Genomic DNA, 17,886 nt, shown 5'->3' with positions numbered 1-17,886 from the left:
CATGTCTTAAAAAAAAATAATAAAATAATTATATTTATCGTTTTAATATTTTAATTATATCAGGCAGTATTACTAATATTACAAATGTGTTGCACTGCCTTATTCAACAATCATATCTAATGTACTGTATATCCAAGGGTCATAATACTCACCTTTTTCATTTCATAGACTAGTCAAAACAAATATTTAAAAAAACATTCAAGTGTAAGTATTTGTTTGTTTTGAAGGAGACAAGCACATACAGTAAATAAAGAATAAAGAATGTGGAATATTGCAGTTACACCTCGGCATCCTTTACTTTTACAAAATATAAACATACAAATGTTATTGACAAAAAAAGAACGCCGCACACAAAGACAAATAGAAAATAAAAGTGGCACAATCCTTGAAACCAAAAAAAAGAGAAAAGAATCCATCAATACTTGTGTAAGGTTAGTTAGACTCAGGATATTGGGTCAATCTTGTTTAATTTTCCCTGGCTTGCTCACTTTACCTTTACCTGATATTGCATTGTTTTCTAAATTGCAATTTAGAGAGGTCATAACATAAATCTTCATCTAGACAGCAGTATAAATGTGAAACCTGAAAGGACCCCAGACCTTAAATGTAATGCTCAAACTGTTGAAATTAGACAAATAGAAATATAGCATTTTTTTTGCCTACTGTGAAACAAAATATGGTAATAATGACTTTTAACACACTCACTGGCATGGAATGTGTTAATGTCAATGCTAGATATTTCCCCTTTTCCTCCCAGGTTGCCATATTTACTGTACCTCATTTTAAAAACTTGGGGAGATAATACGAGACTTGGTTCTCGCTGTGAGTGGAGTGCTCACAACTTCAGTTTCTTCTTTTTTTATTGAACGAGACAGTGGTGATAGGAGAGGGGGGAAAGGGATGGTGGGGGCCAGGGCAAGCTGGTCAATTTAATTCCTGACGATCTGAAAGAGGTCAGGATCATTTCATATAGCCCTGGCTGAGCAGATCATTACTAGTCACAAATCTGTTGGTTACATGGCAAGGATTTATAGCTAAGTAAATAGGGAGCCGTCATAAGTTCTGAAAATGGCGTGTTGGCCCCACGATAATGGCCAAAGGACGATTTAATAGAGTTCGGCATTTATTCGTTATCTGTATGCGGACAGAGACTGAATTGGCGCTATCGCTCGTTTTTTTTCTTCTTTTTTTATAATGCGGTAGGCTACCATTGCACATTTTTCCCCTCTCTGATTCCCCTCTGCATGCAACACACGCGCAAGTGCGGACACACTCACACACACACAACCACATACCACACACAAAGCAGCGAGTGCACACACACACACACACACATACACCCATTTTTTCACACACGAACACTCTACGGAATAGTTTCGATTTCAGTCACAGCAGAAGGCTTGGCCACGAGAGATTGTGCTGGTTTGAGCCGGCATGGACCAGATTTTACAGGCTACAAAGGAAAGCAGATTACCACTTGTATCGAATTCCGTATTGGATAAAAAAAAATAGTCTTTTGTTTGAAAAAAAGAGAAAAAAAAATTGCTGATTATCATAACATAAAAATTGCAGCAGTGCAATTTTGAATACGGGCCAGCATCACAAAAACACTGGGAAAAAAGGCACTCGTGCAGGAGTAATTATAAAACGTACAATATTCCGTGTTTACCGCTCTCGATATCTCTCTTGAGCAAAGCTAGCATCCCTGGCTATGCTTGAAAAGAACATATGCCAAGGCGAAATAAAGCTAAATGGGGAAAAATTGTAAACACTATGGCACAATTCCTCTCCCATAGTCTCGGCAAATCCTCTCTAGGAGGACTTGCAATCAGTCGGGCAGCACAAATGAGCTAGAACAAGGTTTGTTTGGTAGTCATTGAGTCGGACGGCGGGGATGAGGTTGGGGGGATCATTGGGATCTGCTGGGCTTGTTGAAGCCCCCAAATAAGCACATCTATAGTGTAGTTTTAAACTTTGCCCTGCTCCATAATGCATTCTTGGTGGGGAGTCGTGACCTTTTGGAAGAAAAGACAGTTTTTCTGTCTGCAGAGGGGATCTTGTTCTCACCAAAAACGGAAAGAAAAAGTTGCATGGGAGCTGTGCGTTTTGAACACATATTTTGATCCCGATACACAGTAAAATCCTCATTTTTTAATAGAGAGTTACAAATGGATAAATTATCACAAAGGGTTTGACTATGTAGTGGTTATGACATTATCAAGGCTGAGAACTCCTTAGAGAAACAGACACAGACATGCTAATGCACCTGCCTTCTGTTGTGAATACGGTGACAGTTCTTTCTTCCCTGTTTTGAAATGATCCATATTCGTCACCTATTCGCTCGTCTCTGCACTATTTAATTTAGAAAGCTAAATCTGAATTTTTAAAACGGGTTTAAAAGAGTGAATCCTGTGATTAGACAGCAGCAACACTGTAATTGGCTGAACACTTTTTTGTTTAAATGTATTATTGTGTGCTAAAATTCATGCTGTGCATTAACCCATTAAGACCTGGAACGCATCTGTATCATTTTAGAATTCTTCAGCTATTCAAAAATAGCAGATATACAAGCTTGTAGAGCAGCACCGAGTGCCGCTCTATGAGCTTGTAGATCTGCTATTTTTTTTAAATCGTGAAAAAATATTTTGGGATTTAGAAAACATTTTTAGAATTGCCTCAGGTCTTAATGGGTTAATCAGTGGTGCAATTAAATAGAGACGATTTATTTAGTGTAGTTTAGGTACTGTTTGCGAGAAGAATATAATTTGTCATTTTGTGCTGGTTGACGGATACTTCTTTGTGTTCCTCAATCTGTCACTCCCATGACTCCCGACCGTGTTACCAGCCTTATTTCTTCTTTCCCCTCTTTTACCTTTCTAGTCCACAACTGAGTTTGTAATTCATGAACCGGGCCAGTCTTTGCCACTTTTATTGGGGGATATGATGGCAAACGGTTTCAAAACCTCGCTAAAATTCCAAATGTCCGACACATCTGAATGAGATAAGAGAGTGGGAGTAATAGAGGCCTTGAGCGTACCTTCAGATCTGCTAACCTTTAATCTCAGCCAAGGAACAGAGATAAAAAAATATATATACAGCATATTCACCTGCAAAGGCAGACATTTAGACATTGTCCCCCAACACCCCTTCTCTGCCATGTGTTGTTCTCCCAAAATAAGACCCCCGCCCTGTTTCCTTTTCTCCATTCTGCATTCAAGAACGGCAGCCTTTTAATTGTGATTAGGCTTGATTAATTGTAAATGCAGTTATTGGCTCTTTTTTTTTGACTGACTCTTTATCAAAGATCCCCAAGTTCCCTGTGACAGAGAAAAGGAATTGCATTTCCTATTTATTTCACTTTTAAATCTATTATTCTCTTTGATCAAAAAATGAATAGCTAATGCTAAAGATTCATATTTCATGACCTTTTGGTTGTCCCAATAATAAGCTCCACTGTTATGTATTTATGTATATGTATACACAGGCTATAGCCTCACACGGCTCTCTCTCCCATACATAATCAACACAGCAGGCATCGGTATTGAGATACATAAGGTACATGAAATATTGACAGGATATCAGCATTTGATGCACGGGGGCAAAAGAGGACTGGGCTCAGCGTTTCTCCATCTCCAGTGAAGGCACACAATTGTTTCTCACCTTTATCCCATTAAGACCGGGAACGCATCTGTGTCACTTTAGATTTCTTTGGCTATTCAAAAATAGCAGATATACAAGCTCATAGCACGGCACCGAGTGCCGCGCTATGAGCTTGTAGATCTGCTATTTTTGAAAAATCGTGAAAAAATATTTTTTATATATTTTTCAAAAAGTTAGGATTTAGAAAGCATTTTAAGAATCGGACTCAGGCCTTAATGGGTTATTCCATAGATTCATTCCAAACAAAATGACACACACAATATATAAATGACTTTATTCATGCTATACCCCACCCCAAATGGTATTTTTTTCCACAGTGCTGACTGAGATTCCAGTCTTATTTCTTTCCCCCCTCTTCTCTCTCTCTTTGCCATATGACTGCTCTGTGATGTTCCCTCCTTGATGATGCTAGTTGAGATGCCACAAGTCGAGCCATCCACTCCCCGCTCTTTTGTTTAATGTGACAGCGCCACAACTTGATCTTTGTTTGTTCACAAAAAAAAAAGTCGGTGCGGGCGGCGTGTTTAGCTCCGTTTAATGTGTTTGTCTTGTGATTTCCGAAATGCTAAACATGCAAACGGATAAATCGTCAAGGTTAATTCCGCTCCCAGCCCGCATGAGTGATCTGCTCTGCTGCCACGTGTGTGCTTTTTATCTCTCCTTCACGCTCTCTTTCCGTTTCTCTCTTTCCCTCTCTCTCTCTCTCTCTCTTACCCTCCTTCTCTTGGCTTTCCTGTGGCAGTTGATAAAGTTGCGCGAGGAGGTAAGTGGCTTTCTCGCCCTGCACGTTTTTAACATTCTGTCTTCCCCCCTGAAGACTTCCATTCGCTTCTCCTCCTCCTCTCCTTTGGAAAAAACGAAATCACCTCGCTTTGGACATTTTCTTTCGCACGTCTTAATTGAGCGACCCCCACAGGCCAAGGCCCCCCAGAAGTCATCACAAGTTGATGAAGGGCCCGGGCTCTGCTCACCCTTACAAATGTGTAAATGGAGATAACATATTAATGCGATATCCATTTTTTAAAGCCGATGGTAAAGGTGGCCCCAGCCTGTCAACATCTTAATTATAAGTGGATAGTGCTGCATGTACGATTTACAATCCCCTCATTTGCCTGCATGGAACCATAAATGAGCGGCGTTCTGCCTCTTGTCATAGTAATGAATTGGATTAGCGATAACATCATAACAGTGATGTGTGTTTTAGCCGACCCACGATGTCAGTGAGTGGGACGGATGGTGTGGTTCATGTTGTTTGTTCATTCACCATCATGCGCCATCACCAGCCATAGAGTCTACATCAATCATACTTTAACCCATTAAGACCTGGAACGCATCTGTGTCACTTTTTGATTTGAGCTAAAAAAGCATTATTTTACACACTCCACTATTTAATCGTGAAAATATGTGCAAATCTTTGAATATATATTGTTTTAAAGCGAACATTTTTAACTCAAATCTTTGCTTTTGGGGGTCCCTGGAACAAAATATATTGAGATGGGGGTGCTTGACATGAAAAAGTTTGAGCACCACTGACATAGAAACATACGTTTTTTCAGAATACTGTTGGGATTGTGCTAATGACACGTAATTATTGTCAAACAACAAAACGTTTTTCCAACATTTGTGAAAATAGCAGATCTACAAGCTCTCAACATGTTGCATCGCAATGTGTTGTGAGCTTGTCTTATCTGCTATTTTTAAGCCATTTTGAGGGTCCTTGACATGGAACCTGTGTCTTATGCCTCTGGTGCTGTTTTTTTAAGATGTGAAGTAAATGTTTTACAAACTGCCTGAATCTCCACGTAACCCTCAATATATAATAAAAAATATGTCTCATTTAGATGAGAAGTTAACCTAACTTGAGCACAGATTGATGACAAAATGATGTGAGATTGGGAGGAGGGGTTACCGTGGCTCTTGTTGGCTTCTAGAGGTAGTCCAGGAAAGCACAGGTTTCAGCCCGAATGACCTGGTGTTTGGTCACAAAGTTCGAGGTCCCATGGCTATTTTAGAGGACAGCTGGAAAGTAGCTGAACCCCCTAAAAGTCTCCTTGATTATGTCAATGGGTTTAGACACAGGTTGATAATCTGTAATCTGGAAACAGATAAACAGGCTAAATAAGTTAAGGCTCTAAGCTATATCTTATAACTGTCAGCTAGCTGGATGTCATACTGTACATTGAAATCGGGATTTTGAAACGGATAGGATGGGATAGATTATATCCAACAACTCACTCTTGGATTTATATCCTAATTGGTGATCTAAATCAGACATTTCAACTCAAGCTGAGGTTCTTTGAAGCGGGCTAACTTAGTAAGCAAGTAATAAGCTAAGTTGTTTGAAAAGTACCACTGTTCATGTGACAGGATGTGAAATCATTCAGCTGTAGTTTGGCACTGCCCTCTCCATTCTAGGGCATTAACCCTATTAAGACCTGGGATACGATTCTACAAATGTCTTTTAAAACAGTTTTCTGAAAAACTTAAAACCCCCATCTCGAAATATCGAGATGCAGATCTACAAGCTCATTGCGCGGCACTCTGTTTTTCTTTCTGCATTTTCTGTACTTGGCACAATTGAGCATGACTCTGCTTAACGCTTGCTCGTCGATACTGAAGTCAATGATAGACAGTCAACAAGTTCATTATGGATGACATGGTGATATATACATGTGCAGCACGTCATCCGTGCCCAAGTTTGGACAATCCGAGCCCCATTGTCTTCCATTATAATATTATTAAAGTTAGATATTTCAATAAGTATAAAACATTATTTGAAAAGAATTAGGGGAGGTACTAAGGTACACTGGCAGTGTGCACAAGATATTTGGTGCTGACCGGTCCAGCTATTTACAAAATTACATTGTGCGCGCGCACACACACACACACACACACACACACACAGACCCTTTTATTGACGGCTAGCCTCTTTCAGAGCCACGCCGTAATAAGTATCAATAAATCCCTACAACAGAGGTAAAAAGAGCTGGTTTTCAAATATCCTAGGACTGTAACTACTGTAACACTGTTGTTGGATGTTCTCATTCAGATCCACAAACCGACAGCTGCTCCATTGATACTTAATTGGATTCTGACTTTGTGGACTTCACAGGACAAGTTAAAGTGAAATCCTGTGCTTTCCCATAGTAACGTAATTATAATGTAGGTTCACCAGTACCAACCAGTGCTTCAATCCTGATTCCTCACATTTACCCGGTTTGGCTGGTACCACCATAAGGGTTGAGGGACTTTACCCTTCCTTGCAAGATAATTCACAATGGAAAATATAGTAATATTTACTGAATGAAAATAGGGCTTAAGTGGCTAAATAATGGAGTTAAACATCACATTTTTAACTTGGATAACATGTTTCACATCAGTGCGAAAACACAGTTATTCTCCTCTGAAGATTACAGGAGGTACGACATCAGATCAAAATAAAACCATCTCAGAGAAACTGCGTGTTTGTATGCTAGTGTGCGAGCACTTTATGTAATTTTGTTTTTGAGGTGTAAATGCCTTTAGTCATGAGTTTGTGGTCATGTACTTACAGTGTAAAACTAGCAGGTATTTTTATGTGTGGAAATTATTCATGCTTTCAGCCAGGCTAAATATTCATTTTTGCCCCAATGCTCACTGAAGCTTGGCATATCAAGTATAACAACAAAGTTGATCTCAATTTATTATGCCCTACATAACATACGTGTGGGGAGGGGGACCTACATACTATATGTAGGATTGACTGTTCAAGTGTTCATAGATTAGGGATAGATTGTCTATGTAAATCTCATACAACATGCAAAGTACGGGGGGCCAAGCAAGGACCCTGTTTCTTTTTGGTACCCTATTCCTAATCCCTGTATGTTATACCGGTTTACTCTTATTTTTACCAGCTTGCAAAGCACACTGGTCTAAGAAGAGACTGAGTCTAGTCAACACTTTCTCAACACTTTCTCGACACTTTTTCATCATTGGCTGTCCTTTAAGCCAATGGGGATACTTTCCCATACTCTGAACGGGCGGTCTCGTCCTCCCAAGCTATGGTACTAGACACGCCTCTATGGCAGTGTTGCCAGATTCTGCAAGAGAAATAAGCAACAGGTCTAAGCCAATGGGGCGCCACTAGCAGTGTTGCCAGATTCTGCGAGACAAATCAGAGAAAACAGAAAGCAAGCTGGTATACATGACTGAGTCATGTCTTGTTATTTTATTCTTGGTTGTATGTACTCCTTTTCTGTATCTGTCCTGTGTTTATACTGCGGTACTGCCCTGACAACTGAATTTCCCTCGTGGGATCAATACAAGTATCTATCTATTCTACAGTACATGTATGTATGTATGTACGCGTTTATTGAAGTAGGTACAGTATGGTCCATGTTGTGTGGCAACGTGGTATTGCTTAGTATAGTGCTTCTCAAACTTCTTCATGTCAAGGACCCCCAAATTGACACTTATTAGCCTGTGGACCCCCATTTGAAAAGATATGCCAGGGACCCCCATAAGAGAAGATTTTAAGTCTCTAGCAGTGATTCTCAACCATTTTAATAGCCCTAGTTTGACATGCATTAGGCTACGGTTCCCCATTTAATGACATTTCTATCTCTGGGACCCCAATATATATAGTCAAATCAATGTTAATTTAACTCAGAGCGGGTCCATTTGGTTCCATTTGTACGCTCTCAGAGTTACAGACCCATAAGGGTCCATTTGGTTCCTAACTATTGATTTAGCTGGGGACCCCCTGGAACCCCCTCAAGGACCCCTGGGGGTCCCCGGACCCCACTTTGAGAACCAATAGCTTAGTAGACATGGAGGGGCAACACTGTACCGTTTTGCGTGGAGGTGTGCTTGCTTTGCGCTTGGTATCAAAAGTGCCTTTTGAATGGTGAACAATGTCCAAGGAAGCTGCCGTACCCTGTCCTCCTGAAGCAGAGCAAGTCGGTTCCTATCAAAGCCTCTCCGTTCACAGCCATTCATAATTTACACCTCCAACTGGGCCCAGACGCCACTTTTGTCTTCTGTACCGCTTTCATATTTTAGCTTTGCTTTAGTTGCCCCCCTTTGTACACCCCGCTTTTTATTTTGGTGCATTTCCCCCTAGCCTGACAGTACTTTTTAACAGCGGGCGACTCTCGGGCGATCGCCGGCGACATCGTCCAAAAGATAAAGAAAATCCATCTTTCATCGCCCCCCCGCCCACTTCGCCCTATCGCCAGTAGTCGCCGGTTCTCATAGACATATAATGCACTTCCGGAAAATACTATCCTGATCGCCCGCTGATCGCCCGCTGTTAAAACGCACCGTGTGGGTCAAGAGACAACCCCGGTTACCTCACCTGTGCACCCCCCTGCCCACCCCTCCACACCCCTTGTTTTTACAGGGTGTTGCCCGCCTGCCCGGGCTGTGTTAAGTGGTTTGATTTCTTCGCCAAAGCAGATCTCCATCGGCGCCTTTTTCTTTTCTTTTCTTTTTTTTTAACCCTCCTTGCTCTTCCTGCATTTGAATCAAAGGCTGGCGTGGCTTATGCACATTTAAACCCCGCTTTTAAAAACTATACTTTTTTTCTCCCTTCTTTCTTTCTCTCCTTCAGCTGGAAAACATGTTTAAATATTTAGCACCCATATTCACAGCTGTTTGACACTTGTAATTCCTCGTCTTTACAAGTCCCAAACAAACGGCGGCGAAGATCACACAGTCAGCCTGAATCACAGCTGTCATCATTATTCACTTTGACTCTCCCCCCCACCACCCTTATTGAAATAATAAGGAAATCATCTGAACTTTGGAAAATGGTGATAGTAACCGCCTGTGTTTGATATTGAAAAAAGGCAGGAGAGCGAACGAAGGAGAGGGGAGAGAGATTTCTTTTGAGCTGCAGCTGCATTGTTCTGGGGGCTCCCTGTTAATAACTTACAACTGAAGAGTGTTTCTTGACGCGCACCCGTACACACACACACACACACGCGCGCACACAAAAGAACAACAAAAAAACACCACTTTTCGTGGCTCCTAAGAAGGTCTTTGTTCAAAATGTAGGTGTCAGATGAAAAAGCATACATGCATACGTGCAAATGGGAAGGGGGGGTGGCATCCAATGCGCTCGCAGACGCACAATATTTATCCTATGCCGTTCTTAAATCTTTCGCTGCAAGGTTGCACGAGACGATCATAATGCAATTTAGCCGAAAACCCAGAGGTTTTCCTTCCAGCCGATTGGGTAGCAGCAGACTTGTGTCTCGCAGGCCTCCGTACAAGAGGAAGACGGAGCGTGCTCGTGCACGTGGCGTACGCGTGGCCCGCGCGCCCTGTTCTCATGCTTTTTCCACGGTGGCTTCTATCAGAGCCACGGGGGTCAAGCATTGATATTGGCAGATGTAGCACACTGGGAGTTGGCAACCCGCTTAGCATTTCGCACGTCAAAAAAGCGCTGACAAAGACATCTTGGGCTTCTTCTTCAATCCACGCCCCACGTCTGACAAATGGAAACCGAGCCGAGCCACTTCCCCTCTCTCCCCGCGCCACTTCCCCTCTCTCCCCGCTCGCTCGCTTATGTTTATGCATCTGTATCATTGTGCCAGTGATAGTGAAATTCATACTGTATATTGAAAAATAAAAAAAAGACTCGCCCAGTGTGTAAGAGTCACCTCCCGGTTTTAGAAGAGGCATATACAGTAGGGGCGACATCTCTACGTTTCGTCAGGGAGTATACCCGAGGCATTTCGGTTTTAATTATGTGTGCCCTTTTTTCATGTTTTTTTTTTCCTCCCCCCCCACCACAATGTCATCCTTGGTGCTGCCCCAGTTGTTTTGTTAGGAGGCCCGTCACAATGTGGCGTTAAACCGGATCTATGGCAGCTGCACTCTCACCCCTTTTCCTTCAGGTACCGTCCCTGTCAAACTCCAGGACACATTATTCTAATGAACACACACACACACACACACACACACACACACACACACACACACACACACACACACACACGCACACAAGCGCACGCACACACACTCACCCCACTGGTGCCTCCACTTCCCCGCGCCCCGCCACCCCCCACATGCGCACTCCCCTCCAACCCCTAAAAGAAGACAGAACGAGGGATAGAGAAAAAAGAGAGAGAGAGAGAGAGAGGGGGGGGGAAATTTCAGTGGGAGAAAGCTTTGAAGTGGCTTTTTCCATCGCGGTGAGTTTGCTGGCCGTCTCTCCCCGAGACGCGTCACCTTTTGCCGAGAGGGAATAGGAAAATCACGTTTCGAATGGTAATGATAACATACTAATCACTTCAGCGCTTTGAAGAAGCCGGAGGAGCGCGCTCTGCTCTGTCAGTATCCCCGACTGCCTCGCGCTCCCAGGCATACGCACACACACACACACACACACACACACACACACACACACACACACACACACACACACACACACACACACACACACACACACACACACACACACACACACACACACACACACACACACACACACACAGAGAGAGAGAGAGAGGCAACAGCAGCCGCGGACTAGGTGTATTAGCTTAAGCGTTGCGTGTCAATACGTTGCCTCCATCTCAGGCGATCCATAGGGGCTCATTAAAGCCCGATCCCACTGCCACCCACCACCACCGCCACCACTGCCACTACCTCCAGCCCCCCCCCCCCCCAACACACACACACACACACACACACACACACACAAACAAAAAACACACACACACAAGTGCACTCACACATCACACACACACACACACACACACACACACACACACACACACACACACACACACACACACACACACACACACACACACACACACACACACACACACACCACAAGCACGTGGCGGCCATATTCCTTCCTGGCGACGGGCAGCCCACACAACAACCTGCCCAGCCACCGTCTGTCTGTCCGTCTGTCCGTCCGCCCATCCATCCATCCATCCATCCATCCATCCATCCTCTCGTCTACCCGCCCATCCTGCCAGACCGTCATCCGTCACCCTCCCTTTCCCTTTCACTATTAACCCATTAAGACCTGGAACGCATCTGTGTCACTTTAGATTTCTTGGGCTATTCAAAAATAGCAGATATACAGCTCATAGATATACAGCTTGTAGATCTGCGATTTTTGAAAAATCGTAAACATTTTTTTTTTCTTTTTTTCAAAAAACTGTTTACTGATTTAGAAAATATTTTTAAGAATTGCCTCAGGTCTTAAAGGGTTAAAACAGCATCTCTGCAATTTAAATGACATCTGTCAGCAGAGACAGGAAGAAGACAAGCTTGTCCCCTCCCTATCTTCTCCCTCCCTCTTTTCTCTCCCTCCCGCCCTTCTCCCTCCCTCTTTTCTCTTCCTTTCCCCTCTTCTCCATCACTCTCTGCTCTCCCATCCCTCTCGTCTCTCCCTTTCCTCTCTTCGCAACCAATCTCTTCTCTCCATCCCTCTCTTCTCTCCATCCCTCTCTTCTCTCCGTCACTCTCTTCTCCCCATCCCTCTCTTCTCTCCATCCCTCTCTTCTCTCCATCCCTCTCTTCTCTCCATCACTCTCGTCTCCTCCCTCTCTTCCTCCATCAATCTCTTCCCCCCACGCCCTCAGATTGTCAAACTTTGCAAAGTGTGTCATCGTTCCTTTATTTGTGTGCTTTTGTTTTCTCTCCTGAGTGATTAACTGGTACACACTTTTGACAGATTCAGATTCCACTGCGTCCCCATGTCCCTTATGCTCCTATGACAGACGTACAGTAAACCCCTTTCAGAAGGAATGTGCTTGTTTTTAACCCATTCAATCCGGGAACGCATCTGTGTCATTTTTGGATTTCTTTGGCTATTCAGAAATAGCAGATTTACAAGCTCATAGCGCGGCACCGAGTGAAATATGAGCTTGTAGATCTGCTATTTTTGGAAAAAATTTGAAAATGTGTGCAAATCTTTGAATATATATTTTTTAAAGCGAACATTTGTAACATGCGGGTCCGCGGCCAAATACATATCATTTTGGGGGTCCTTGACATGAAAAAGTTTGAGAATTATTATTAAAGCATAATATGTTTTTTCAAAAAAATATATTATTCAAAGATTTGCACAAATGTTCACGATTTTTTGGCAGATCTACAAGCTCATAGCACAGCACTCGGTGCCGCTGTACGAGCTTGTATATCTGCTATTTTTGTTTTTTTGAATTTTTGAAAATCTAAATATGATGCGTTCCCAGTCTTAATGGGTTAAGGGTAGAATGTAAGTTGCCTATGATCACTTGTTTATCATGGCATGTTAGCCACACATTAGCCTATGTCCCTGTTCTGGGGTGTGTCAGGCAAACATTCGGCGAAAATAGCAGATCTACAAGCTCACAGCGCGTTGAGTCGTGACACCTTGTGAGCTTAGCTATATTCAGCGAAGAGATTTGGTGTAGAGGTAAAAAAAAAACAAGGAGGGGACCTAGTATAGACCCCTGGGGGACCCCAGTCAACAAAGTATATAGGGTTTAAGTGGTTAAAAGGGCCATCCAAAAAATTCACATGCACAGCCTTACCGTGGCAGTCTTTGTTCTATAAACCTTCCCCATGGACATGCAAATGAGGTCAGGTTATAGAAGGTGATGTTTTGCCAAATATGTCAGGTCATGTACATTTAACGTCTAGTTTCAAATAGATCCTTGTCTGAGCGCGTGTTCAAGCGGTGAATAACCCTTGAATAACTGTCCATTCCTTTTGTCGTCATAATATGTAATGATGACATGAAACTGAATGAACCGTGAGGTTTGAAAAGCAAGCGTTGGACCTGTACACTTGTTGCAAATCGTCGCTGTCGGTTCGATGTCCAAAACTCTTACTTTTCATGAAATGGAAAAAAATAACCTGTGTTCTATTGGATCCAATGTAATTATTATTTAGTCTCAAGCTCTTGTAAGACCTGTCATTAGTTAAATATTTAAGCCTACAGACAGGCTTAACCTTATTCAACCTGCTGTCCGTATTTTGGCATGTCATTACAGGCAAACGTAAAAAGTTCAAATATTTTCAATATATATATATATATATACAAAAATAGCATTAGTATGAAATAGGCCGTTAATTTATTTTTAAAAAGATGAAATGTGGGGATACAAGGTTTCTCCCCGACAGTGACAATATGTCACGTGTGTGTAACAGTCTACGCTCGTTGATACAAAGTAAAAGCGATTCTGTGCTGAGATGCACATGCGGTGAAAGAACGCCCATAATGTCCCATTCATAGATGTTTGAAACAAGAGACCAAACTCAAGGCTGTCAGTTTACAGATCCAACCTTTTACTCGTCAGTATCTGTAGCAGCAGAGAAGAAAAACCAATGCATCTTTGCTTTGGTATCGCTAGAACGACTGTAGCATTGGTTGACGTTCCCTCTTGCTTGTGATACAAGAGCTAGCACCTTGATACTATACAAATAACTGCATCTTTGAAAAGTGATCCAATTGCTCGCTCGATTATTTATGATACAACGCGCAACCCTCAGTATGCTCTCAGAACTCCGCGTTTTCAATGGGCAGCCTTGTCAATTGTTGATGGCTATGAATAAGCCAACATAGGCAGACTTTGGGAGATGTTCCCTGAGTCATGTATCATGAAATACTGTTTTGCTCCGTTACAGAACTTCAAGTTCTAGTGGGGCTGTTGAGTTCATTTGCTAACGGTTGTATCATGGAGAAGAAAAAAAAAAGTCTCCTGTTCATCTCTCTTATTAAAAAAAAGTATTTTGTATCCTTAAAGAAAAATGATTACATCTCCCATCTATAAGCTCTGCTTTTGCTTAGCAGGTCAAATAGGTGTTGTCGTTGACTTGGCCGCGCATACACACTGTGGGGGTTTGAAAGGGTTTTTTGTTTGGGGGAACCTTGCAGCTCAATGGATGTTGTCCCTTTTCATTGGAGCCGATGTGGAAATACACGTTTTGAAAGTTAACAGTGGGGTGGTTGAACAATGTAGACGTGTTGTTGTCATTGATAGCAGATGTATTAAAACACAGCTTTTGTGTGTCAGGCAGCATGTGTTGGTCAAGGATCCTGCACCCGCTAACCGTCAATTTGTACTAACCTCTAGCTGTGGCCATGAATGTGCTTACAGCAGGGGTCTTTGTTGGAATATTCAGGTACTTATCTTCCATAACATTATGAATAGAGCTGGTATACAGATTTGATTTTTAACTCCCAGTAATACCTCCTCAATTTGGAAACCATCACCTTAAGACATGGCCATTTGTTCCATTCCCCCCCCTCTTCTTTATCCTTTCCATGAAAGCTGCAATTGAAAACGTATTAAGTCTCAATTAGCGTGGACCGCCAACCTCAACTTTGCCCTCAGTGCAAAATGTGAAGTGATTTTTGGAGCTGTGAGACGAAGATGAGGAGGAGAGAGTATCTCAATTAACCATATTCAAACTGGCCTCCCTATTTTGGGCATGTAATTATTTTGAAATATTTTCAAAATAAAATGAGATCTATACGCTTTCAATGCGTCTCACCATGATTCGTCGTAAGCTTGTAGAATGGCTGTTTTGTGCAACATGTCATACAATGTAGTGTAACATAATGCCTTAAATGGTTTAAACAATTGTGGAGGAGAGGGGAGGTTGGAACCTTGCATGCCTCTAGTTTTCATGTCTGAGCCATGGCAGCGACGATGCTTAATTTACAGTATAACAATAAATAAAGCATGTATTTTATTTATAATAATAAACAGCAGATCTACAAGCTATTGTCAGTGAGCAACGACACCTCCGTAAGACAAACCATAAACCCAGGCTTAACCCATTTCACGTTGTCATGTGTTTGGTATCCCATCAGCATGTAACTGTCGCCCCCGAAGACGGGTCTCAGCCAATCTGGCTGTGTTGTTGTGTTTTGGTGACTGTTGAGATGTTTCTCTGAAATGCTCCCTGGGGCTTTCACAATCTTTTTTTTGTTTTGTTTTTATTTATTTTTTTAAATGTTTTTTTTCTCTCTCTCTCTCTCTTCCATTTTGTTGCAGAGAGCACATCTGTTGGACAACACAGAGAAGCTGGAAAGGTCATCGCGGAGACTGGAGGCCGGCTACCAGATAGCGGTAGAAACAGGTAATGCGTGCCGCCGTTTCGGGGATTGGATCAGGGAATGGGGGGGGGGGGGGGTTGAGGTTGGTTGGTGGCGGTGCGGGTATATGAGAGATAGCGGTGTGGGTGAGTGAGCGACAGCAAATTGTCTTGCTCATATGCGAGGTGGAGAGGGTGGGGTGGAGGAGGAGAAGGCGGGGAGGGGGGGAGGTAGATAGAGGGAGAGAGAGAGAGAGAGAGAGAGAGAGAGAGAAAAAAAGGAGAAAAACCTCCCGCCTTGACGATGGGTGACATTTTCAGGAGCACATCAAAGGTGAGAGAGAGAGAGAGAGAGAGAGGTGTACAGGCGACAGATCGGGCGCCACATCTCCTCGCTCTGCTCCCGAAGAAAATTCATGCATCCGCCTGGCTGTGTGTTTACGTATATATGTGTGTGTGTGTGTGTGTGTGTGTGTGTGTGTGTGTGTGTGTGTGTATATGTTTTTATAGCACACAGACAGGGGGTCCATGGAAGAAAAAAACAACAACGTCAGCGTTCCTCCAGAAGTTCCTAATTCTGAGAAGGGGGGGGGGATACAATATTGCTGTCTAAATAAATCGTCCATAATAACACACACAGAATCATGTATTGTTTCGTCTCATTATCAAGGTTAGTTTTCATCTTTGAATAGGAAAAGAAAAGCTCATTTGGATCTTAAATAGATTTAACCAGTTAGCGTTTCTTTTTTTTTTTCTACCCCTGCTCTTCCTTCCTTCCTGACAGTCACATTATGGAGGCACAGTGTATGGTATTCCTCAGAGAGGTATCAAAGCTCATTCTTGAAGTATCAACTGGCTTTTCTGCGGCTTCCGCTGTATTTTTGAAAAAGTTTGTCAATTTACACTATAATGGCGGGGTGGCTGAGCATGTGCGACATCGACAGATTTAATAATTCAAGTTCAGGAAGGAGTTTGCGCACAGACCGCCGACTTTTGATGTTTCCCCTCTAAGTCGCACTCGCAAAAATTCATAAATACAATCTGCATTCCCTGCTTAAAAATGTTGTTTCATTTGTCTTGGCTGATCCAAGCAGCACGGTGCCATCCCGATTTCTCCAGTGTGTCAAATTCTGCAACAGCCCGGATTTTTGATTCCACCCCAGTCATATCTTTCAGTCGAGTGGCTGGGTTTGATGTTTTTGTCATACTTGCCTGGTTGGTGTTAAAAGAAATGGGCCATGGACTAACAGTTCTCAGTTCCTCCCGGTCCCGGCGTTTCCCCCCCTATGATGACTGCGTTGCCCCTTGACCCTCCTGTCACCGGTGGCCCGTCTCATCCGCTGTGTGCGCAGCAACCTGAGAACAATGTCCGTTTATCCCAGCCTCAGGTTTCCAAACACTTGGCTTGGCCCGCACCAGCTGTGTGGGGCGTATTTGGGGCTGTGGCGGGGAAGCTTTGCCCCTGCGTGTTTAATCCACGACCCCCCCCCCTCTCCTTCGCCCGCTGTCGATACCAGCCCTCCGCTCAGATGCACAACCTGAAATGGTGAAGGCTGCGGGGTCACAGCCAGGGAAGAAAACCGCAGAGACGCAAGGAATATACGGCCATACCGGCCAGACCCCTAAAAGCCTACTACTATGCATCATTGTCTCACATTCAAACATTCAAGGAAGACACACACACACACACACACACACACACACACACACACACACACACACAGCATAGGACAACAAGAAGCTATATCCATCCAAAGGACAGGTGTTCCCCAAGTCCTTTTGGTCAGTAATTTGTCTCCCGTTTATCTTTCTTATAATAACGCTTCCCTCGCCTAGTCCATGAATATTAGTGCTCCTCTCTGGCCCTGTCCCCATACTGTGTATTTATTCTAGTGAGTATCTCAACAACAGCTCATCATCACAACACTTCCAGACACGGGCAGGAAATCCCACTCCATTTAGATCATAGTCCTGTTATATTGTTTATTGTACAGAGAGACTACAGTGCACTAAGGGCTTCGGATCCGTTTCTTTGCAAGCTTTTAAATGGTTTACTTTTATAGTTCAACAAAGAGCTCATTTAATTCCTCTCTCGTGCGCTCGCAAATAAAAAAGCCCTTTATTCACACACATTACGAAAGTGGCATCGGCAATTGTTTCCCCCGATAAGCTTTGGGTTTTCAGATACAGTTG

The 17,886-nt window shown here is 43.0% G+C and overlaps 1 protein-coding gene across 2 annotated transcripts in view; it reads left to right on the top strand.

The window, feature by feature from the left end:
* Positions 1 to 17,886, top strand: part of vti1a (vesicle transport through interaction with t-SNAREs 1A) — a 184,457-nt gene that overhangs the window by 44,938 nt on the left and 121,633 nt on the right. For both annotated transcript variants that reach the window (XM_080455882.1, XM_080455883.1), the window contains exon 5: positions 15,654 to 15,738. In XM_080455882.1, the coding sequence (XP_080312008.1) occupies positions 15,654 to 15,738 (85 nt within the window). The remainder of the gene's footprint in view (positions 1 to 15,653; positions 15,739 to 17,886) is intronic.

The sequence above is a fragment of the Gymnoscopelus braueri genome (assembly GCF_963280865.1).
Source record: "Gymnoscopelus braueri genome assembly, chromosome: 17".
Lineage (NCBI taxonomy): Eukaryota > Metazoa > Chordata > Actinopteri > Myctophiformes > Myctophidae > Gymnoscopelus > Gymnoscopelus braueri.
Note: the sequence above shows the minus strand (reverse complement) of the source record. Positions and strands in the feature narration are given on the sequence as shown.